A 23,865-nucleotide genomic window follows, 5' to 3' on the forward strand; every position below is an offset into this window, starting at 1 on the left:
CTCGAAGACCTGTTCTTCAAGCTTTCGCGGGGACGCAAAGTTCTTTCGCGATGAAAGGACTTGTATTGCTTATTAACGCAGGCAGTACATCAGAAACATGCTTAGAAGGATGTAGAAGCGCGCGCACATCGAAATAGAGTTCTAATAGGATACGTAAGCGCGATGGGCGCGCGCTTGCCGGGCTCGCAAATAAAAATCCACGAGTCGTGGCAAAAATTAAAGATCGTCGCGACAAGGTACTGCCGGACGAGACGGCCGCGCGTCTTTTCTCCCGTTGCCCACCCCCGGCACCCCATCTTCTTCACGGCCATGCACGACTGGCACGAGAGGGTTCGGATTTACCGGCGAAATGTTGGATTTATTAGATCGAGATACGCGTGGGCGTGCCTCGCCGCTTCCCCCGTCCTCCTGCTTCTCCGCCGCTCGGCCGACGTCGACCTTACCGTTAGGTTCTTACGTACGCGCGTAGGAGCCCTTCCAGCAAGCCACCTAAACCTAAACCTAAACCTAGACGAGAGGAACCACGCACGCATACGCATGGAGAATCGAGGAGGATCGCAGGCGTAGACGCACGTCCTGACGTGCTGCAGCCCTTCTCGCGCACCTCCTCGTCGTTCTAGGAATCGAGGGATACGCGGGTATCGTGAATTCGATCGTCGGCGCCGAACGATGATTTACGGGCGAAAGGGAAGGAAAGAACTGGCGGAGGAAAAGGAAGAAAAGACTCGGAGGGAAACCGAAACGCGCGGCGCACTCTTCGATCGGCAGGTCCGCCAGCGTGAAGATTCGTGGGAATCGTTATTGAGTCGCCGTCGAGCACCGACAAACGCGCGGAACCATCCGCGGGGACGATCGCGGGGAAGTACCGATAGATCGCGTGACGCTTCGCGGGAGACGCGAGGCGCGGGGCGCCGGGCGAGGAACAGTTCCGGTGGAACCATTCGGCCTCTGTGGGAACTCTCGGGGTGGTTTTTACGGTTGGCGAAGATCCGTGATTTACAGTCGCGAGGAAGAAACCAGGGCAACCGGACGTAGGAGAAAGAATCGGAGGACTATTCCGGACGTTCTGCAGACGCAGCCGAGCGCAAGCTCGCGTTACGCGCGCGCGACGCTGCGTCATGCAGCAACGTGGACGAATGGTAGCAGCGTGCGTGTTTCGGAGCGGAAGCTGTGGTCGCTCGTTGTTGGCGCGCACTGGCTTGTTCTGGAAAACCGTTGCCAAACCAACGTCGAATCGTCGAAATGCGAAAGGGTCATCGGGGAATCGGCCGTTGGCGGGTGCGAACGTCAGCGCGATTCGCGCGGGTTATTTACAGCTTCTTGGCATGGAGAGGCGAGCGCGGCAGAGCCCGGGCGCTGCCAGCGAGGAGGAAGTAACGATGATTTATATCCGCTGCTACCAGTCCTGCTCCCAACCCGCGATAATACCAATCATTATCATCGCTTAATAACAGGCATTACTGCCAACATTGAAATAATGCGTGCATGTGTACACGTGTGCACGTGTGTGTATACGCGCGCGCGAGCGGACGAGCGAATGTACGTGCACGCGTGTGCATGTACTTCACGAGAGCTGACTCTTGACGCGGCTGACCCATTCCTACCGCCCCGCGGAGGATACCGCCCCCTCCCTTATTTCTTCTTCACCACCCACTCTCTCTTTTTCTGTCTGTCTTTCTTCTTCTCTCCTGTCCGGCAGGTCCGTCGCCGCACAGTATTCAACGACGTTGCCGGCATCATCCGCGATACGGGCCGCCGCGGCGTCAGCGTTGGCGAAGTCAGGTGCGAGCCAGCGCCGAACGAAGCGCAGCGTGCGCCGCCGGTGATCTTCCTGAAAGATCTCTCTAAGGGAGAAGTGCGGGGTAAAGAGGGAGCGGGGGCGGAGTACGGCGGGGCAGAGGGTTCTCCACGCCGCGAAGGGATTCCTTGCACGAGGGAGGCAGGAAGGCCGCCGCTCGAAACCCCTCGAGCCTGTTTTGCGCGAATTCTTCTACGTTGGGCCGTGGTTCTCTTCTCGAAGAACTCGCCGACGCACGCGATTCTCCTCAAGGACGATTCCTCTTCGTTTCGGCTGTTTCGCGAACATTTCAGATATCTGGCGGTATTAAAAATAATCGCGGTAAAAAATATTCCTGTGTCGATATCCCTGATACGCTTGATTTGATTTAAGATCGTAGAAATATTAAAAATGTTTATATCTCTTTTCTTTACTCTTTGGCTTTTTTCCCTATATGTGTGTATATTTCTCCTGAAATATTTATTTTATCGTATGCTCATGCAACGTCAATGACTTTTTCTCCTTCTTTCACGAACTTACGCTTTGCATTTTCACCAGCGACTGCGTTTCACGCGTAACGCCGTGACTATCGCGCTTAAATGCGTGCCATAATCTCAACGGAACAGGTGTCATTAAGAGACATAACGATCCGTTACGTGCATCCCTACACACAGCTTCGTGGAAGAAAGCTAACGCGGGCAGGCAACTGGTAGCAAGAAAGAGCACGAATCCCTCGGTGACGCGCGAATCGTGTCGAAGAAATCACGATCTGTGAGAAACCCTTTGACTCCATTCGTTTTTTCCACGCAGTTGTTTCGCCCGGCGTCCGAGTCTACGTGTAACGGAATCGCGAGTCGCCGCGTTGTTTCTGCAAACGTAGAACTGTGTAATTATTGGCATTTGAAGCGCCGTGGGAGGTATCGCGATGCACGCCATCGTCCCACGAACGTGGATACATACATGAGCCAGTGCGTGAAAATAATTATTAGCCTCCGTTTGCACGGCAGAGAAACGTCACGAGGAGGCAGAGCTGAGATGAGACGCCGCTCTACGTCGCGGACGAAGAAAAAGGGACGAGTTTCCGGTACTCCGCTCGGTTTCTTTTCCTTTCTCCGTGGCGGATAATATCCCGCTGTCATATGAAGAGTTTTTATCAGTTAAAATAGTATTCATAATGTAATATTTATGTTTTGTCAATCCGGTATGCAGACTTTAAATACAAAAAAATCATGATTGAAGCAAATGATTCTGTACGAAGATACTATTTTTTTTTCAATCATGCTTAAGTCACTAGTCTCGTGCAAATTGCAGTCTTGCAATTTTCGTAATTCTTAAATATCAACTCGTCACATATCCCTCGTAATTGTTAGCAACAAGTTAAAGCGCGCAGGTAGAAGGAACCTCAGCATCGTAAACATGATAAGTGTGCGTTGACAGGTTGACAACCTTCTGTTGGATAGACCAAAGTCGTGACTCTATTCGCTATTGTTTCCGCTGCATTATAATAGAAAGATATTCAATAAGCTCGGTTGCGCTTGCAGTCGTTTACCGCAGAAAGACGAAAGTGACAGAAAATTATAAAAGTTACAAAAACTTGTCGAGCGCGCGAAGACGCAAGTTTGCAGTCTCTCGCTTAATAGAAATTGCTGGACGTAATCCAAGAATAATTTCTTTGCGACGCACACGTGTTGTCGTCTATGTAACAGCGATTCGTTACGGCTTTGGCGGATTCTTGCCGTTCACGCCGCGTTTGACGCTATTAATTATTATCGTGCAAGAAATCAGCCTGATATCGCGGGCGTTACGCTTGCGTCAGACATGAGCGACACGCGCGAAACGTCGGGGGATTTCGTACAAAATTAGAAAAACTGGCAGTACCGGATTCCCGATATTAATCTAAGGAATGGAGATATGTTCTCCCTACACTCAACGTGCGTACGAGCAATCAGCGCGCGAAAAAAATTGCCACACGGTAGCCGAGCAGATAAGTCATTGTCCTGAGGCAAAACTCTACTTTGAAAGGGAAGTTTCTCAGTACTCTAGTGCAAGAAATTATTGCGCGCAATTCCGAGAAATCAGATCAATCAAAGTATCCGTAAAGATATTTTGCTTATTGCGATATAGGGTGGAATTCCGCATTTTCCTGGATAGAAAACGAATAATAAAACTCCGCCACAAGGTTTAAAGTTTCTGCATCACACAAACTCTTCTTTTAAAAGATTTACATATAACTTAAGTATTAATAAATTGTTATTTTCCATCCTTCAATTTAAAGACCTTTGATTCTTATTAGTAAATGCTTTTGAAAATTACACGCGTTTTGCTAATAAAGAGTTTTCTTCAGATAGCTATTGTACAATATTTTTTTATGACATTACGGTTTCAGAAACTGCCTTTTATGCTGTTCGAACGTACTTGTTATTTTAATGCATTTGTTTTTGATACAAAATCTGATAGTTCATAAAATACTATGCTTATAACGTGACTCTGACTCTAGAATATACAGACTTATAGCAGAATACAAAATTTCGCTCAGCGGGGGAACGCAAAGAAATCCGTTAAAATTGTGACATACGCGTACACGCGGACGCGCATACACGCGAGTCGTCGGAATAATAAGTTGTATCGCACGGAGATCGCGTGCGCCGCGAAACTTTCCCATTTATAGCCAGTGGATGACGATCGACAGATACAAGCCGATAGCGACATGTCAGTCGAACTTCTATTAGTTTTATTGTACATCAATAATGGCGGGGGTGGACTGTCACGGATCCGCGTGCGAGCGTAAGCGTGTGCGTGCGCGACGCACGGCTGAAGCTGATCGCGCGCGATGGACACATCCCTATCTTGACACGCACGAGCCGCCAGATCAGATAATATCGCGATAAGCGGGATCAATGCCGGTCGACCAAAGTGTGAGGAGATCGAGAGGATGAAAGAGAAAGATAAAAGAAGAAAAAAGTTAATTTATCATTTGAACCAAAGTAAATATCCTGCTGAATAAAATATATACATAAAAATGCACAGTAATAAATACATATTCAATAAAACAAGTATTTGCATGAACACAATCTTTTGTACCGTCTAATGCAAATGACTTTGGGAAAAAGTATCAAACTAATGGATATTTTCTACACATAAATATTCAATTTGTTCAACTGCATTTATGTATATATTCTGTTTATGAGTTTGATGTATGTATTTCTTCTTTTCTTTTAGCATCGTTTTACTCCGCTATACATTCAGAGGATAAACCGAGTAAAATGACGGTTCTTCGAGGTCGAGAAATATCGGCAGTCTTATATTTTTTGTATAATATTGACTTGTTAGCATTAAAAAAAATCATTTTGTTTTTTTAATTTTTAATTTAATTCTTATCCCTTGCAATTGCAATACTGCATAACTTTACAGATGTGAGGCGCAAATAGGAAAGTATTTTAATTAACTTCAACGAAAGCGGCGGATTTTCATGGCGGACTTGAAGTCGCGTCAAACACGCAGACAAACCTTTCGCTGAACTTCGTAAATCTCGATTAAAAAGTTTCCACGATGATGCGAAGTACTTTATATTTCGCCGCATTTTTGCAAGTTTCAGAAAACCATTAAATAACGAAGTTGCTCTTCCCTCTTATCGATTCTTGCTGGCAAGCCTGAATCCCCATGTGAGTCGAATGATTTCGCACTTATTTCGCGAGCTGTCGGCACTTAATTTATTAAAACGGTTAATTAATTAGGAAGTCAATTAACTCATACACGTGCCGTTAGCCTCTGCGGAATTGCCGTACATGCATCCTAAAGACCTCTTTTGAATTTCTATTGCTTAATATTTCATCGCTAAGTATTTCAGCACCAAAAGTAGCTTTTCGTCCAGCGATGTACAATATATAGTCGAGCAGACGGATCATCAATTATGTTGTTCATCGTTCCCCGACCAGAAATTAATTTTACTATCTCTCACATCTGGTCTAATACAGTACGGAAGAGCTACTATTGCTGATTATTGATAATACGTATAAATTCTCACTATACGTGTTATCACATTTTTCCTGTCCGTCGAGACTTACACATTTCACGCATTTTTGTTTTCTTATATATTATTTATTTAAAACTCATTCATTACTTTACGATTTTGATTATAAGACATTAATCTCTATATTCTCTTTTATTTCTTTATAATTGTAATTAAAGAAAAATATGTGATATCAATATTATTAATGTAACTATGTGATATTAGTACCAAGTTTATTTAAAGAGTACAAACCATCCATAACACATCGGATTGAATTGAAGAAGTTAATGTTGATTTGTCCATATTCACAGTATAAAACAAAATTGGGATAAGAACAAAATAAACTTAAGTGAAATGGACTGACATCACAGCCTCTCCTATACAAAATAAATTGCTCAAGCGTCTTGTATGTGCCACATTTATTCAATAAATAACACTTTCATAAATTCAACGATTTATTGCAGGGCCAGCGGAGTGACCCCGTGATTCGATACACCATACACCCGTGATTAATTATCCGATTCATTGTTCCCCGACGAGAAACTATGTCCGCTATCTAACACATCTGGTCTGATAACGGAACGAAAGGTTTACGGGCCGTCGGCGCGAGTGTGTACCTACGTGTACATACAGCGACTGCAGTGATAGGCAGATAAATGGACGCTGATAAATGCGCGAGAAAGGTGGACGAGGGAAAGGTGGAGAGATATACATACATATAAACATATATATATATATATATATATATATATATATAACGGAGACACACATCCGGTTATCAGTAGATCGATGTTCACTACGAAGACGAGAACGACAGAGCGTTTCGCAAGTCGTCGTTACGACAGTAGCCGGAAAAGGGTAGAAAAACCGCGTAATGATTTTACTTGCAGGAAGAAAGAGATGGAGATTTAATCCGGAGAGTGGACAAGCTCTTAAGAACGTGATCTGGGCTAATCCGCTTCTCTCTCTTTCGCTCTCCGATCGGCGTATAGAGGTTCTTCGAGTCCAGTCCCGCGTATTCATATTGCACTACTCTCTGCATGTCTGATAATGTATTACATAATTTTTTGGGGTAATTGATCGTCATGAAGTGATTCTGTAGTACAATAATAGTGACACAGTTCGATCTTAGAATGAATTATGTAGAAGCTACTTGTGTTTTGTAAAAGATAAATAGTATTCTGAATGTCTGCAATTATTCAAGCATTAGAAGTTTATCCGTTAGAAGGCGCAATTAAAAAATCCTCTAGAGATATAGACAAGTAGAAATTATCATGATTTGAGATATTGATACGTGTCGCGAAAATGTAGTTTCATAGTTGAGAATTATAAAGATACAAATGTCCGTCGAGGCTAAATAATATTGATTGCTTAATTGTGAGGTATTAATAATACAAGATTAACAATGTAATTACAAATTCAAATTGATTCGGAATAGATGAAACTAATTTGTAAACTGGACTAATAATGGATTTAATACAGACTCTTTGAAGATCCGGTTTGCAACATTGCTTTGATACATTGCCCCTTTTTGCTATGCATTTTTTTTTCTTTTCTACGGTTCTTACGCGAATATTTCAACACCGAAACAACGATGGACGGTAGCGGACGGCGTGCACTACTCGTGTTCGCGGGCGCATTCATGCATGAATAATAGTTACTCGCGCGTTCATCTACTGCATGAGCAGCATTTTCGATGATGTTGTGTGCGGTGCTTTTCCGCGAAGCTGTATCGCGTGCTATCCAGCTACGTGACGGTAGTTACATCCCCGAGGACCTTGAACGCGATTCGCGCCAGCTTTTCGATGCGCAATTTTTCATTCGGAAATTCCGTGAAAGAAGCGATTTCGATGCGAGAAGGCATCCGTCATTACAGATTCGTCCGTATTCCATTTATTCCTGTGCCATATTTGAGTAAGTTTCGCTGATATAAAAGCTTCAGAGCAAAAGTGGATTAACTTCAGAATTTGTGAAAATCGCATCATTAGCGATGTATATCCAGAATGATTTACGTGAATTTAATTCGTTTCCGTTTCACATGAGAAACAAATCAGATTTGACATTAAATGCTCATTTGCAGAAACAAGTGTAAGAGATGTGAATATACGGGGCTTGTATTTCGAAATCGTGCACGTCGCGTCTGGTCCACGAGTTTCCCCGGATCGACCCGGCTGCTCCCGGAGTCGCGAAAGCTACGAGGATGCTCACCCCCGCACCCCGTGGGGACGGCGGACGGGTGCGCGACCGGATTTCGAATTCATGTCGTGTACTCGCGCTTCCCTCCCGCGACTTTCGAATCTCGCTTCGACGTGTTCGCATTCCCGGGGCCAATGAGGAGAGATCGAGCACGTTAGTCGCGGCATGGAGGAAGAAAAAGGAAGCACCACGCCCAAGGTACGTGGCAGGAACGCAGACGGGCGTGTTGGTGCCCACGTCCCTACGTATATACAACATCCGCGTGAGCGAGCGAGCGAGAGCGTGTACTTTGCGTGTGCAAGTACTCCCTGTTCTCTCCCTCCCGCCCTACCTTCCCGTCCTCCCTGCCCCTCTTCCGTCCCATGGGTTCCCCTCTGATTCCCTCGTATCCCCTTCACGTATCTTGTGTACACCGGCGGCACGAACGCTACCACGTCCTCAAATTGAAGCCCCGGAGAAAAAGAGATGCGTGGCCTCACCTCGATCCTCACCGCTTCTCCCCCGTCCCCCGTGCTCCCTTCCACCAATGTCTTCTTCTCTCTCTTTCTCCCTCGCTTATCTGAGGCCAAAGGAAAAGAGTAAGAGCAGGAGGAAAAGGAGGAGAAGGAGAATAGGGAGAGCCGGTGGGGAAATGCGAGGGGAGATTGCCGGGAGGACGACGTGGCTGTGTCACGGCACGGGGCAAGGGAGGGGACGAGGAAAGAGGAGAAGATGGAAGAGTCTGAAGGCTGAGGCGCCATGTTGGTGGCGATGACAAGAAAGCCAGCGCGCGACGGTAGCAGGGCCAAGAGTGCAGAGGCGCTTGGTCGAACGCCTTGATTGGGCGATTACGGATTATGCACGGTGCCTGCTGAAGAGCTGCACCGATCGTACGCGGTGTGCATTCTTCGTTACGTGGCTCGGAGATGCCGGGTATCCGCCGAAGGTATAAGTTAGCCTCCCTTTCCGCGCGAAGGGAGCGTGGGGGAAGCTTATGGCTCAATGTAAAATTTAATTGCTACATTGACACGTGTGACTTTACGATCCTTACAGAAGAGACCTAAAATTTGACTATTCCGTCTTAAAAATTAAATAAAATATTTTGCTGTATTTTTATGTTAAATGATGTAGAAGGCTTTTCGATAATATTATAAAACAAGATTATTATATTACAATTAAGATTAAGATATTTAGACAAGGTTCGGATGATTTAAGATCTTAATTTCTCGCTACCGATCGGCTACCGCTGATCTCGAATGATGGTGTTTAGTAAACAACCTGACGCCAGCTGCTCATCAAGTTGCGTCGCGCTCGATTCACTCGCTCATGGGGGGAGAACAACTCCCGCGGTGCTCCGACTAATGAAATTATCCGGTCCGGGACCCCCTGCAACGACATCAACCAGCTACGACGGCCAGTTATCCCGTGATTACGCGATACGCAGTTACGCGCTGCGCCATACGCACCAGCGACAACGATTGTGCACACTTCTTCGAGGGGTGAGAAACGTACAAAGAGCAACCGCGGAAATTGCTCCATCTCGTCCCGCATAGGTCCATGAAACGCGTAATTTTCTGGGAAGGAACTTGTAATTTCATCAGACCGCAACTTGATAAGATCGGCGAAGGGACACAATGTTTGGCATTTACCAATAAAGCACTAATGTGATATGCAAGTCGACCCGAACATATCCGGATGGTATCTCGAGAAACCGCTCCAATTAGCTTCGGATTTTGACTCGCCAATAAATGACCGTGCAGCGAGAAATCTATAGCGGACGAGAAGGTCAGGCCCAATTAACTTCTCTGACTATGTAGCTCGATCTTGCTAATAAATCGTTAATTGGAAACCGTGCGACGGATAATTGGCGAAAAGTCTTTCGCCGACGAGTGCATGAAGCCTCGCCCGCGTGGAAAGCTCGCGCAAAACTCGCCCGATCGCCGGAAGAAAATTTATGGCCACCTCGTTAGTCCGCAAACTTGTCTCTTTCGCTCTCTTTCCCTCCCTTGGTACACTGGACACTGGCGGCAACCCTATCCCCATGTCCAGGGCGTGGCGAATCGGTGATTTAGTAAAGTCATTTGTGCCGATAATGCTGACAGATGCCGTTTATCGAGGTTCCTGTTACCCTGGACCATGCAACTGGAGCCATCCATCGCGCCGATCGCGAACAGGAGCATCGCGATGCCATTTCGATAATGTTCAGAATCCCGATCGCGACGCGAGATCTCCTCGTCATTAGCAATAACCGGCCTCTATACGATCCGCTTCCGTTCACCAATTGAATCCACTTTACACGATTTCGAAAGACCTTCCCGACACTATTTCCTGATAACTCATATCAGGAGTGAGAAACCCGTTTGCCTGCAGAAATATACGTTCTGTGGATTTTATCATTTGGTCAACGCGTACTGTGCGAATTATAAAAAACGCAGAATTGTAGAAACTAAATTCCAAACGAAATGCGTGCGAAGAATATAAAGAGAAATATTAGAGCTCAAGGTTCTTTTTATTTTTTAGATTCAATGTATTGTATATATAAAAAGTAAATGAGTGATTTTATAAATAGTTTTTAAAGAAGCTACTTCTACTAATTATAGCGTAATTATATAACTTATGTATAATTAAAATATATTTTTACTTTTTATGTATACGAGCAATAGAAACATGAGAAAACGAGAAATATATACATAATAAAAATAATTTTCGTTTTGTTATTCTAAAAATAAGTTTGTATTCTATTTTTCCTTTTTCTTTCTGTTAAATATTTTTGTTACTTCAATAAAACATAATTTCTTTTCGCATTCTTGTTCTTTTATTATGTTTGTTAATGTACGGATGCTGCTACTATCTAATGATGTATTCTTATTCTTCGGGAGAAAGCGCGCGATGGCTGAAACATCCCGCAACGTTAGTCTCGCAAATATCACGCTTTGCATATCCGCGTTTATCATAATTTGTTCACGCCATCCCATCGCGAGAAGCGCGAGATAAAAGCTACTTATCGTTATACGATTATGCCGTGGGAAGCTTACGTTCTAGTCTGCCGGTCTTAATGCCGATAGAACTGACCTGTGTTTGCGTGAGTCCGAGGCTGGCCGCGAGCTCCGCTCTTTCCGGTAGCGCGAGGTACTGCGTTCTCTGGAACCGCCTATTGAGCTGCTGCAATTGCAGGCTGCTGTAAATCGTCCTCGGTTTCCTCATCTTCTTGCCCTTACCGTTCCTGAGGGAACCGCCGCCGCCGCCGCCAAGCTCGTCGACGAGGCTTCCGCCTTTATCACCCAATGGCGAGAGGTCTGCGAACATGCACCACCCTAACATCAACTTTCAGAATCCTCGTCACCGCTCGCGTACAAACTAAAAATAAAATTGAACTAAAACCTAGCTCGCGTGATTTAATGACGATGACAAGAAATTCACAATTAAGATTGAAAACTTTAAATAGATATCGTGTAATGTAAAAGTACAATAAAACAATGAATGATAAAAAAGATAAATTACATTTTTTTCCAAAGGAAAACTTAAATTGATTATTAATAATAATAAAGCTGTTGGCAATCTATTTTTCATGTTACAGTATGAAAATACTTATAATTTGTTCTAATCGGGAGAGAGAGGCCGTAAAACGGCGTTTATCGAAATACTTGAGTCACGTGGAATCGGAATTAACGGAAATGACGCGTTGCTTTTTGGAAATTGAAGAAAGGGAAACAATAGCATAAACACGCCGGAATATATTATTCGATAAGCTGCGCGCAATTATCAGATAAAATAAATGCATTATTCAATTCGCATACAAAGTTTGTGATAATTAGCGCAATGTAGAAAATGCGAACCCTCGTTACGGCGAGAGAGAAAGCCCTACGGTGCGTTAACGGCGCGGTAATTAATTACGTAGCCATATATCAATCCTAAAGCGATGCAATGAAGTAGCATAGAGCTCGATAGAGGCGTGCATCGTGCCAGCGCCCGCGTCACCTATCTCGCGCAGAATCTGTTTCATTATTTTTATATCGCGATTACGATGTTGCGTGTTTTCATCGGGGAGGTGCGCGCGTGTCCTTCCCGGGAGAGCGGAGAGCCGTGGACACTTTTTTGTGCCACGATATGGGTACGTTATACCGACTGATTTTCAGCGCGAGCGGAGATGAGACACCATGCATCGGCATCGCGATCGACGGCGAGCAAACAGAGGTATCGACGCCGAGGCTTCAAATTAACGACGACTTCGGCTTCGGGCATGGGGCACGTCTCCCCTCCGCGCGAAAATTAGCACGACTATTAATTAGTGTAATTTACGGTGAACTGCCAGGCAGGGCTCGTGCGCTTGTGATTCTTCGTGATTTATACATGAGCGCGTCAGCTCGACGCCTCGAGCGAAGGAGGATCGAGACGCGGATCAATGGAGAACCAACAGCAGGACTTTGATCACGCGTGAAAGAGACAATAATGATCTCCCCCATAAACTAGCCGCGAGTCTAGGTCCTGCCCCGGCGATGCAATCGCGTGTTTGCACTCGTGTTTACCTTCCTTGTGCAATTTCGAGCGCGATATCTTGTGCAATTCCGAACGCGCGCGATCTTTAACGTCGATGCAGGCACTCTCGGCTCTTTAGTTGCGAGAGGCGGTTTTACGATATGAGGAATAAATTATGTTGCCAATATCTCAATCGTGTGGCTACTCTTCGTTTTTATTGGTTGGAAATAAAATCGATACATCTCTACTAATTGCCTCATAAATGTAGTACGTTTATTTTGCGATTACAGATACTTAAAATGTTATATATTATTCGCGCACGTCAATGTTATTCCTACTTTACTTTACGAGAAATCGTTATTTCGTTGGAAGAATTAATAGAACTGGCGCTAGTTTTGAAAATTGTCGAGAAGGATAACATGTAAAGAGATCGAGATAATGTACTTAATAAATTATTAAGGAACATAAAAATCAACTTCGCAATTGACTAACTTTTGCGTCAACATCCTTCTATTATGGTGCAACAGTTAATATTGTCGCGGTATATCATCGACATGTAACTTTGTGTGCAATAAATTTTGTAGAGGTGTTAGCGGCGATTACGAGCACAGTTGTTAATTATAGCCAGTTAGGGCGACGCGTTGTCGAACGGGGCGGAGTGTAACCCTGCGCGCTCGCGCGCGCGTGAAAAGACCAAGGTACTATTTTATGGGTGCACTTTTCTCTGGCGCCGCTCTCCGAGAACTCACGCTGCGAGGGGTTGAATAGGAGAGAGAGGATAGATTGTGGTTGTTAACACTGAGAAAGAGAGAAAGAGAGAGGGGGGAAGAAAGAGAGAGAAAGGCGTATGCAAAGCGCGGCAGAAACTGCTTCAAAGTGCTACTTTGCGGCGGTGCACGCGCGTATCCAGCCGCCTCGCACCGCTGAAGGTTCTTTTAGAGTCGCGTAATCAAACCCAACCGAACGTATGATAATAAGCCCACCGAGCGATTAATGCGACGTTGATAATCACACGGTAGGTGCGCGGCTCTCAATCCAAAGAACTCGAAATTACAAGGTGTCCGTCTCTGCCCTAGGCTGGACTTAACACAACCTGTCTAACATTGTCGCTGAGCCGACATCTCGTATTTCCACATCGCTACCACACTGCGCGCAACGAATGATGAAAAAGCTCCCCCGAGTTTATTTTCGTATTCCGGTGAAACTGGAAACGAAAATGTCCTTTCTTTGGCCACGAGGCTGTTTATTGAGAAATTCGTAATTATCCGAGAGATTTAAAATTGAAGTTGTGTGTCTAAACCAATAATTCCCGAAGCTGTCCTGTTTTCTGTCCTGTGTACTTTACATGCATGTCCAATGCGATTTAAAAATATTTATTAGACAGATTGGATAAGTGAGATTACGTATCATATCCTGACCTTCTATTATAAATTAAAGTTTAACTATATTATTTTCGCTGTAATTACAGTATACGATAGATTCTGCGATAGATTGTTACATCGTGCCCGATATGTATCTCAACACTTGTCGTTAGTTTAGGAATTTGAATCCTGAAGATAAGTGACAGCCATGATATCTAAAAGTATATCCCCGAAGAAAACACGACTTCCGCACAAATCTGAACGATCCATCGTGAACTTCGACTGGCGGAGTCTCAAAAGGATCCAGACCGACGCACTCTTCAGGTGGGTATACCTACCTAATCCTTGTGAAAACAACCATTTAATACCTAATCCATCACTCGGACTCGGGATATGCATTGTCTTTCGACCGTTCCGGATTAAGTCGGACGGCGGTCGGACGTCAGGTCAGGTGACTGATGCGAGATACTGTGGGGCGCCGTCTGATACGAGACGAGCCCCGCTAATTGGATTCCAGCTTCAGCCACATTCGTTCGTTTGTTCGTTCGTACGAGTCAGGAAGGACAACGGGCGTGACGTGAACGTGGCGACCAGCCAGTTAATGGTCGGTTCATTTGTCGCGATGCTAAGATTGGTCGAAGGTACGCAAACACGCCGCGCTACCCATCCTGGACGCGGTGAACCTTGGAGAGAACCTTCATTGCTACGCGCGGACAACCCCTTCTTTACTCGCGGCTTGTCACTGACGCTCGTATAAGTCCCGGACAGCTTCATTAGCGTTGACCGAAGCGTAGTCTGCAGCATTTAACACCGTCAGTAACCGCGATAATCGCGACGTAGTGCAGTCGAAGCGCGACATCCACACCTACGAATCAACTTCCGAGGAAACGCGTACCTAATTGCGCCGGTGTTATAATCGCAAATTTATGCGCGTTGACGAGCAACCGTAACCGGTATGGTGAGAGCACGACCGTGAAAAACGGATGTGTACGTGATGAAAAATTCGGTCAGTGTTCAAGTCAGCGGCAAATTTTTCGACAGCGGATGATACCGATGGTTTGATAAATGATACTGCTGTACTTTCCATACGTTTAGCATTGTGGATTTTATGTAAGCCCATCTCAAGCGTGACGATGCAACAATCAAAGGATTGACCTCGTCGAGTTACGAAAAGCAAACGGTTTTGTTATAAATCACTTTCATGAAGTACCTATGTTCGTCTGCCGTTACTTGTCGCACGTGTGCACGCAAGAGGCAGGGTGATAATTTTTATTCGCTACACACGTGATACCATCAGCGGCTTGCTAAGCTTCTCATATCCCAAACCTGGATTACGCTATGAGCTTCAGTTTTTCCTAACGTGCGATGCAAATGATACTTTTTTTTAATAATCTTAAAATAGTGATGTATTAATTCCTCTTCGTCAATGCTTTTCAAATAATATCTACTAATTTGATTAAAAACGTGCAATGTTGTTGTTTTAATGACTATATGATATTTTGATGAAATAATATCATTTGAAGTATCGCCTAATTTTTGATTTCAGGCTAACATTTATATATTCCAATTAAATTTTATACAGTTAAATAATAAATTATGATTTTAAGAACACGTGTATCATAAATTGATGTAAATGCAAATTATTGTGTTACTATATCTTGAATCAAGTAATTAGAATTATTCTGAAATTATAGCAAGTTAATCTCGCATATTATGTTTAGATAAAATGACAAAATCATTTTTATTCTGTGGTTGGACAGTGCACAGACAGCCAGTGGCATGTTTGTTAGTAATTAGACACATCACAGTAATTCCGCATTTATCATTCAATTAATTAAATTGACATAATTGCGCTATAATGTCCTTCGCATTATGCACACTAATCTGTGTACGTTGTACTTCATACAATAATTAAAAATGCGATAAGTTTTAACAAGCACTCTTCAAACATCACGGCGGCACATAAATATCTTTTATCAAAAGTTTGAGAAAATCTTTTCGCGGTAATGCTAAGGTTATAAAATTTCCGCGAAACTGATGAAATTTCCGCGACTCAATTCGTGGAGAAAATCGAGGGTTGCGCATTGCGCTTTCGTGCGCGATTTATGAAAAGCGAGCCGCGCGCAAGTTGTGAAGAAAAATGACCGGCAATTTAAGGGCGAAACACATACGGGTTTCCGCGCGACGCGACCCTCCGTGCGTGAGAATTCAACCCTCTGACGAGCGATCGTCCGGCGTCGATCGTTTACTCGCTCGTCCACGAGCAGAAATTGCACCGTACCAACGCTCGCGGATTCCGCCCGTCGGTGGAAAAGTTTTTTCTCGCCGCGAACCCTTTCGCAGGTTTTGCTGTTGAAAACGCTGTTCACCAGGTAATTTTCGAGAGAGGCGCCACGGGAATTGTCTGCAATGCTACAATGCAAGACGCGAGGGTCTTTGCATGGTGGATTACGCAGAAATGCCAGAGAGGTTGGTGCACATCGCGGCGGTGAAGGCGCACTGATCGTTACGAATTCATGGGGCGCGGATGGAAGGTAGCAAACTGTCACCGCCATCCGATCGGTCGTGCCCTCGCGAAGGTTTGTCTTAGGCGCGCCACGATAGAATTCCTCTTTGCTCTGCAGTTCGCGCGCGTGTGTATCCATCGCGATGAATTATTCGCCGAATGTTGCCACAGCTCCGGAATATTTCCAGCCGGTATTCCGGACTATATTTGAAAATGCAATCGACCAAGAAAGCGAATGTCGCTACATGAAGCCTCGAGGCATGCAGACTTCCTTGGATGAAATAAGTTATCCCGATCACGCGATTTCACGATGCAGATGTGTATAGTATAACCATCGTGTTTAGATCACTATGAAAACTTAGGGACACATATTCGTGACGGATTGGCAAATAAAACGGAAATTTTAATGCAATCATGAAGTAGCGCAGAATATTATGAATATACAATCTCCAAATTAATTGCATATATATTATTTAGTACGATAATACTTTTCGATTATTTTCATTATTTTGTTATTATTTTTCCTCAAGTGCAATATCTCGAATGACTATCTTGAAATAATTCCCGTATTCCGAGTTTCGATGATGTATTTACGAAAATGTTCTAAAGTCAACTATCTTAATATCTTGCAACGCCTCGTATAATTCTGCGATCCGCGACGAACCAGAGGCAAATCCGATAATGATCGCAATTAGCTGACTCGCGATTTTGCACGCAAGACAAAAATCATGATTACATTGTGCTAATGCGATTCTAGGGAAAAGATATAATAAAATCACGAGGAGAGAAACAAAGTGATCGGAAGGAAACCTGTACGGACGAGAGCTCCTGTAGGAGAAGCTGAGACTACTCCCGTTTGAGAGTCCCGAACCTTTTTGTCTCGTTCGTTAGCCGCTTTGCGGGACTTTTTTGGGCCCCCCGAGCGGATTCCCAGTCATATATCTTACTCCGTTTCATGGCATTGTGCCGTAGCATATCCAGGGCGTCGACCGACTATTACTACCTGCTACTCCAGATTCTCGTATTCTGTTTTCACATCAACTATAATGTATTCTTGGAAGCAAACATTGCATTAACATTTCTCCCTTCTATCTTAATTTACAAATAGTTACATATTCCTTTATAGAATTATAAAAAAACATTTCTATAGATACAAAAGACAGGTTTATGGAAGCAGTATTGCAGCAAATATACTTTGATAAAGAACTTACTACCTAAGAAAAGAATATTTTTCTTTTTATAGTAACAATTCAGGTGACAAGCATTCGAATGAAATCCTAAGACAGTAGGGAGAGTTGACCGTTCTAAGAACACATAGTAGAGAACAAACTCGCGATAAAAGAGAAATAGGCAAAGACACGACGATACTAGTGAGAAATAATACACCTATTATAGCATTTAAAAGGTATGAGAAATGAAAATAATATTTTGTATCTTTACAGATATGTTAAATTTTTAAAAGAAAACTGAATTTTAAATCTTGAAAGATCTTGAGATATTTATATACGTACCAATGAAAAAAACTCCTTACTTTTGAAGTTTTAGAAAAGTTTAAACTTTGTTACTTGTAGAGAATAAACACAAATTATGACGGCAAGAACTATGAAGAATTTTCAGAGAGGGGTCCTAATGTCGCAAACTTTTCAGAAAGTGTCGTATGAAAAGCAGCGATGCGAGCGAGTGACTCGACAGTATAAAACTGGGCTGAAAGAGCCACGAACGAGAATGGAGCGAACAAATCGCGGTAAGTACAACCAGTTTCCTTTTTATGCGTGGAACAACATCTGATTGTGTTTATGCTGGAGGAAAGACATAAGCGTTCCACATTTGTCGCACGGAAATTCATTAACGCGGATGAAGACATTCACCAAGTCGTTCTACGGCCATATAATAAAGCCATGATAATATAGCGTCGGCTACGATGTAAGATACAGGTAACCCACCGGAAACGCTTGTCGTTATTTTATTTTTGCTTTATGTCAAGGTAAACGTATCACAATTGACAAACGTTGCGTTGCTGACACGAGAATCACCTTTAACGTGGATTCTTTCAAGCATTAACGTATCACTAGAGATGATTCCGGAAAAACTCTTAATCTACTTATCTAAAATTAAAACATAAAAGCTCAAGGCGAATGTTAGAGTACTTGAAATACTTGATTTCAAGTTTTTAGTTTGAAATATGAGAACATTGAGATTTCTGATCCATTATTGCCAGATTGGAATTGAATCGCCAAGTCAGCAGCAGATTTGTTCACAAAATAATTCGTGAAAGGAACATTCGATTGATCGGTACACTTTGACGTATAAAATACCATCACGGTCGACGGATGAACAAAGAAGTCATCACCAATTTCGCAACGCGTGATATTGATCACAACAGCACCGTCGCCTTGAGCTGTTCTCGGTGGTATCTCCGTTCCATGACGACACTTTTCACCCCCGCGACTCCTGCACTCGCGCAATTTCACTCCGAGCACCGTAGCAATTCACACAGACGAGCACGAACTGACTTCGCTACTTCACTATTTTTCACAATTCCAGCATCGTTGGGTGTGGAGCACTGATCGCAATCGACGGTGCCCAACGGCGCACGGAACGGAGACTCACCGATCTAAATTAGCTAGAAGTACATCTAAGAATAGGAATAAAAAATGCTGCGAATACATACAGTTGGGGTACTCACCGTCCTTGGGCGGCGAGGGACACTGGGGAGCGTACGATCCCAGGTGATATCCGTAGGCGTTGTGCTGGTGCATGGGCGCGAACGGATATCCGGCGAGCGCGGATCTAGGACTAGGGAAGCCCGCGTCCGCATGCTGCTGGTTCCCGCTGCCGGGCCCGGAGCTCTGATGCGCCGCCAGGGAGCCGACCTGATGCGAGAACTGATGCGCGCCAGGCACATTGTGCCCGCCTGGGTATCCGCTACGCAAACTCGCGGGATTGTACAGATTGTTGTGCTGCAGCTCGATGAAGGCGGATTTGCCGCTCTGGGATACCGGCGTGCTGGATGCCGTGCTGTCGCCACCGTTACCGCCGGGCGGTCCGGGCGTCACCGAGCCCAGGCCCGCGTGATGAAGATGCTGCTCCATGTCGGAGCCTGCACCCCCGGTGCCGCCACCACCGCCGCCGCCGCCACCACCGCCACCGCCGCCACCGCCGGTCGGTCCACCACCGCCCGACATGCTATTCGGGGTCGGGGTACTCGACGGACAGGGGTCGCCCGCCCCGAATGGGCTCCCCAGATCCGTGAAGTTGAGCGTCGTCGTGCTGCCCGGACGCTCCACCTTAGACACGACGTCGATGCCGCCGCCACAGCCCGCGATTCTCGCCGCCGCCGCCAAACTCGCCGACGACGTCGTCGTCGCCGCCGCGGCCGCTGCGCGCCCTCCGTACGGGTCCCGAATCTTGGGGCCTCTTCAATGCAATGAGCACACTGCGCGTATCCCGTACGACTACGTCGACCAAATATCAAGATAAATGCGGCGGGTTCTCATTGAATTGGTCAAGCTGCTTGGCACTGGTATGGTGTTTCAGTTTCAGCTTGGCGATCAGGTTTGCAATTTATAATGCGAGCAGAGAGAACACCACTTGAATCTTCGCACACTGGATTCCGTCGAGTTGCACTATCACGACATTTCGTTCCTTTTCGGGGGTGCACTGGTAATACTTGAGATATTCACTTGCGGCTATCTTGGAACAGTCTTCGTCACACGTGAGTTGCTCTGCTCAGACAGACTGTTTCGGTGTTTCAGCTTGTCAGTTCGAGCACCTTCGTCACTTGTCACACGTCCACTTCACGCGCGTGCCTGCGGTAAAGCAATTGCGGAAACGCTGTGTTCTCGCAGGTTAGAGTCCCGGTCGATGTTATAGTCCGATCGCCGTGCGTCAGCTTGTCGCCGCTCGGCTTCTCAGTGAAATCGCACCGTGACAGCGTAACCAATCCGTCGACATATCGGTTTTCCTCACTCGCGTTGCAACGCGTTAACAATGATCAACGAAACGTCTCACTCGGTCACTTCAGCACAGTTCTGATCCGTTATCAGGCAGGTTAGAATCGAATGTCAGCAAAAGCCGCCGCGCCGATAGTCCGCGATCATCCGCGCGGCGGATGCTTGCACGCGGCGATGCACACGAATACACGAAATACACGATCCGTTCTGTCCGACCGATACCGATAATCTGTTGCTGCTCGGTAATTCCAACACTCGCGTATATCGTCAATTTAATTGCACGTCGTACGACGCGACACACGCGCGCACTCGCGCACCTCCTCGGCGACGGTGTGCTTTTTACACGCGTCGTGTCGCGATTACTTGGCCGATGAGCGTATCGTGCACGCTCGACGTATGCGCGGACGTATCGGCTGGACGAAGAAGGTAAGGGAAGAAGAAGACGACGACGATGAGCAGGGCGTAGAAGAGGAGAGAAAAGCACACACGCACGCCTGGTTCCAGTAACTGCAGTGCACACCGCGCGGCGCGGACCGGTATAATGATACATAATGAAGCCAGAGCCTCTCCCCGGAGCCCGGATCAACGTTTCTGAAAGTCGCCGCGGTGGCGCCACTCAAGGCCCGCCTACGGCGGGTGCAAGGCGCATTCGCAATTGGTGCCTCACGCTGCTTCCCTCCAATCGCACGCAGAGTCCGGAACGATGATTGGTGCCGCAGAGGCCATTATGGTGTCCATATAGGCGTTGCTAAGAAAAGGCTCACGCCCACGTCTATCCATACGCCCTCGGGGTGACCGACGCGGAGGTGTTCTGTATACCTGCCTGGGGAAGTCCGTTCGTTCGTCGCGCGTACTAGGTCTTGACTGATATCGCCAGGGATACCTGAAGAAGGTTAGACATCGTTCAACGAATTACGCATGCTACGGAATTGCGTTTGGTATTCTTTTGGGCTTGCTCGATTCATTGAGTAAATCGCACTATCAAACTCGCTGTAACAAGAAGGTGAGGGACGAATGACGTTCCAATTGTTGAATACTTGACATTTCAATTGCTGAGAGTCAATTGTTCAGCTGAGTTTACAATAGATGGATTGTTCATTCGTGGATTTATAGTCTTCTCAAGTTCATAGCCTCGAATCCGAGAACGAATAGCCCATTTGCTTCCCAAAATTCTGTATTTTCAGATATGATGTTGATATATCACAGTTAATAATCTTAAATATACAGAATTTAGATCAATTATTATTTGATTATTGTTGCGACAATTAAATGTCAATAAATTGAATATTGAATATATCGGCAGCAAGACATTCTTGGCTTCGCCCATTAGTGCACCACGAAGGAAGTGTATTGTATGAGTGTCAATATATTTTTTCTTTCTTTTTTCCATTTTAATATTTAATTTTTAATATTTAACATTTAATATTTATGATTGTTTTGATGATGAATATAGCAATAATAAAACTCTTTAGTAGAAATTCGACAGAATAATTCGTGATGATTAAGTTACAAAAATACGCGAGACGAATAGCCGACGCAACAAGTATGCGTATGTTAATCTCAATTACTGATGAACATTTTCCAGTTTAATGCCACGATTTATAAATTTGCAAGCTGCTACAGAAAATTTTATGATTTATACATTGCTTAAAAGCCTAGAAAATTATTTAAGACTTCTTCGTTAATATAATGCGTAATACTACATTTTACATAAGTAAATAAAAATAACTTTGTAAATTGTTGTGCAAAAGCTATTCATCGCTTGTATCTTATTAAGTCAATTGAATTTTTATCGGACAATTTGGCGCCATGAATGCACGCGGCAGTAGCAAGCGGGTGTGGAATAACTTCTGCATGACGTTCATAATAAGGTCGGCCTTTTTCCCGATAGTATCTGCGAATGCGCTGTGGGTAGTTGGGTGAACGGGAAGAGAGAGATCAGATCCTGTTCACGGATATTCTCCATACTTTATGCACTCATTGACTACCAATATATAACTTACCCGCATAATTAATTTAATGGAAATTATTTCGTGATCCAACGTCCTTCCATCGCCTCTTTAACATTCGTAATTAAAATAAATGAATTGGTTACGCGCTGCTTGGCTGATCTTTTCATGAATGAATGAACAAAATTTTTTCGAGAACTATGTATAGTTTATATTTTATTTATATGATTATTATTAAAAGTTTTATTTTGAGATTAACCGTGAAAAATAAAATAAAATATTGTCAAAAAAGAATGGAATTTTCACTGTAAAATACTGAAGTAAATTTATATAAAATTTGGTGAAACTTTATATTTTTACGAACTGTGTATGACGCATATCGCTACAAGGAACTCGACGATTGTTTCGCCGCCGTAGCACAGTGACCTAGAGACATTTCTTTCTGGATTATAATTATGCTTAATCAGTTAGAGCGAGTACAATTACTGCCTTGAGCTTGGTTATCGTCTAGAATGATATTAGTGGCTAGATAATACCCCATCTATTAACATTGCGTCACGTTTCGACGGTATACGGACTCGCTTCAATTACGCAGCAACTCATTTTCGATATGCTGAAGAATGTAATATTAAATACACTAATTTTATCGACAATAAATAATTGTTTATCAAAAGTGGCACTAATATTTCCCATTTTAAAAGATTTTGGGAGGTGCTCACATGCCGTTACAGACAATAACAATGTATGGAGAAATAATAAAGAAATAAAACATGTAAAACACATTAAAGAAAATTGTTCGAAATATAACAAATATAAATAACGAAATGTGTTATATAAAAGTGTTATTACATTTTAAAAATGATTCTCTGATCTTTTTAAGCAGGATGATGCTGAGTGGATATCGATAATGCAATTAATCTCGTTGAGACACGCGATATGTAGTACGTCGAACGTAAAATACGAGGCTCGAATTTCCTTACATGCCCTGAACGAAATCACTTCCCTCTTCGTAATACCGGTGTACTGATGCGCCCGCAGGAACGGCACTAGGCCAAAAGAGCGTGGCACGCTCTTACGGCGCGAAATTACATTGGGGGCTAATTGCACGGCAGCGGTAGCGCAAACACGTGTCATCAGTCGACCGCCACCATCTCACCACCACCATCACCAGCGCTACTACCACCATCGGCTACGCCATCACCATGCGATGCCCATGGTGGATAGCTGCGCGGCCGGTTGTGTACAGTGAATTACGTAATTGAGGTAAATGGCGGCTATCCAAAGTGCGGGGAACTGTACTAAATAAAATGCCATTCAATTAGACGACGAGAGGACCGCGTCGGCGGTACCCGATGTTCTCTCCGCTTCGCCGGGGTCTTCCTAAAGCGGATGGTACGCCGCCGCTCGAAGCCACTCGTGCTCGCGCGCGCGCTTTAAAAATATGTGCGCTCCTTTGATAAAATGATTAACTCTAATCGGTCACGTTGAAGTTCCTTTGCTCACACATAGGGTGTTTTGTAATGTTCGATACTGTTGGAGAACAGCAGATTCATTGTCACGCGATGAATCAGAACGATGTTACAAGCGAAATAAACTTGCGACGTTGTTAAGCTATAAACAAAGACTCCGTTTCCTGCTCTGAATTCGTGATACACGGTA

At 44.6% G+C, this 23,865-nt stretch overlaps 1 protein-coding gene across 4 annotated transcripts in view; it reads right to left on the reverse strand.

Annotated features, from left to right (window-relative positions):
* Positions 1-19,435, reverse strand: part of LOC105282100 (homeotic protein distal-less) — a 79,480-nt gene extending 60,045 nt beyond the window's left edge. Inside the window, exons 1-2 of one of the 4 annotated variants that reach the window (XM_011343819.3) lie at positions 18,991-19,432; positions 11,034-11,257 (exon numbers count right to left, since the gene is read on the reverse strand). In XM_011343819.3, the coding sequence (XP_011342121.1) occupies positions 11,034-11,257; positions 18,991-19,396 (630 nt within the window). In that variant the 5' untranslated portion in view covers positions 19,397-19,432. Of the gene's footprint in view, positions 1-11,033; positions 11,276-18,975 lie in introns of all 4 variants that reach the window. The other 3 variants (XM_011343817.3, XM_011343814.3, XM_020032532.2) reach the window with 3 other exon arrangements.
* Positions 19,436-23,865: the final 4,430 nt, after the last annotated feature.

The sequence above is a fragment of the Ooceraea biroi genome, chromosome 7, assembly GCF_003672135.1.
Source record: "Ooceraea biroi isolate clonal line C1 chromosome 7, Obir_v5.4, whole genome shotgun sequence".
Lineage (NCBI taxonomy): Eukaryota > Metazoa > Arthropoda > Insecta > Hymenoptera > Formicidae > Ooceraea > Ooceraea biroi.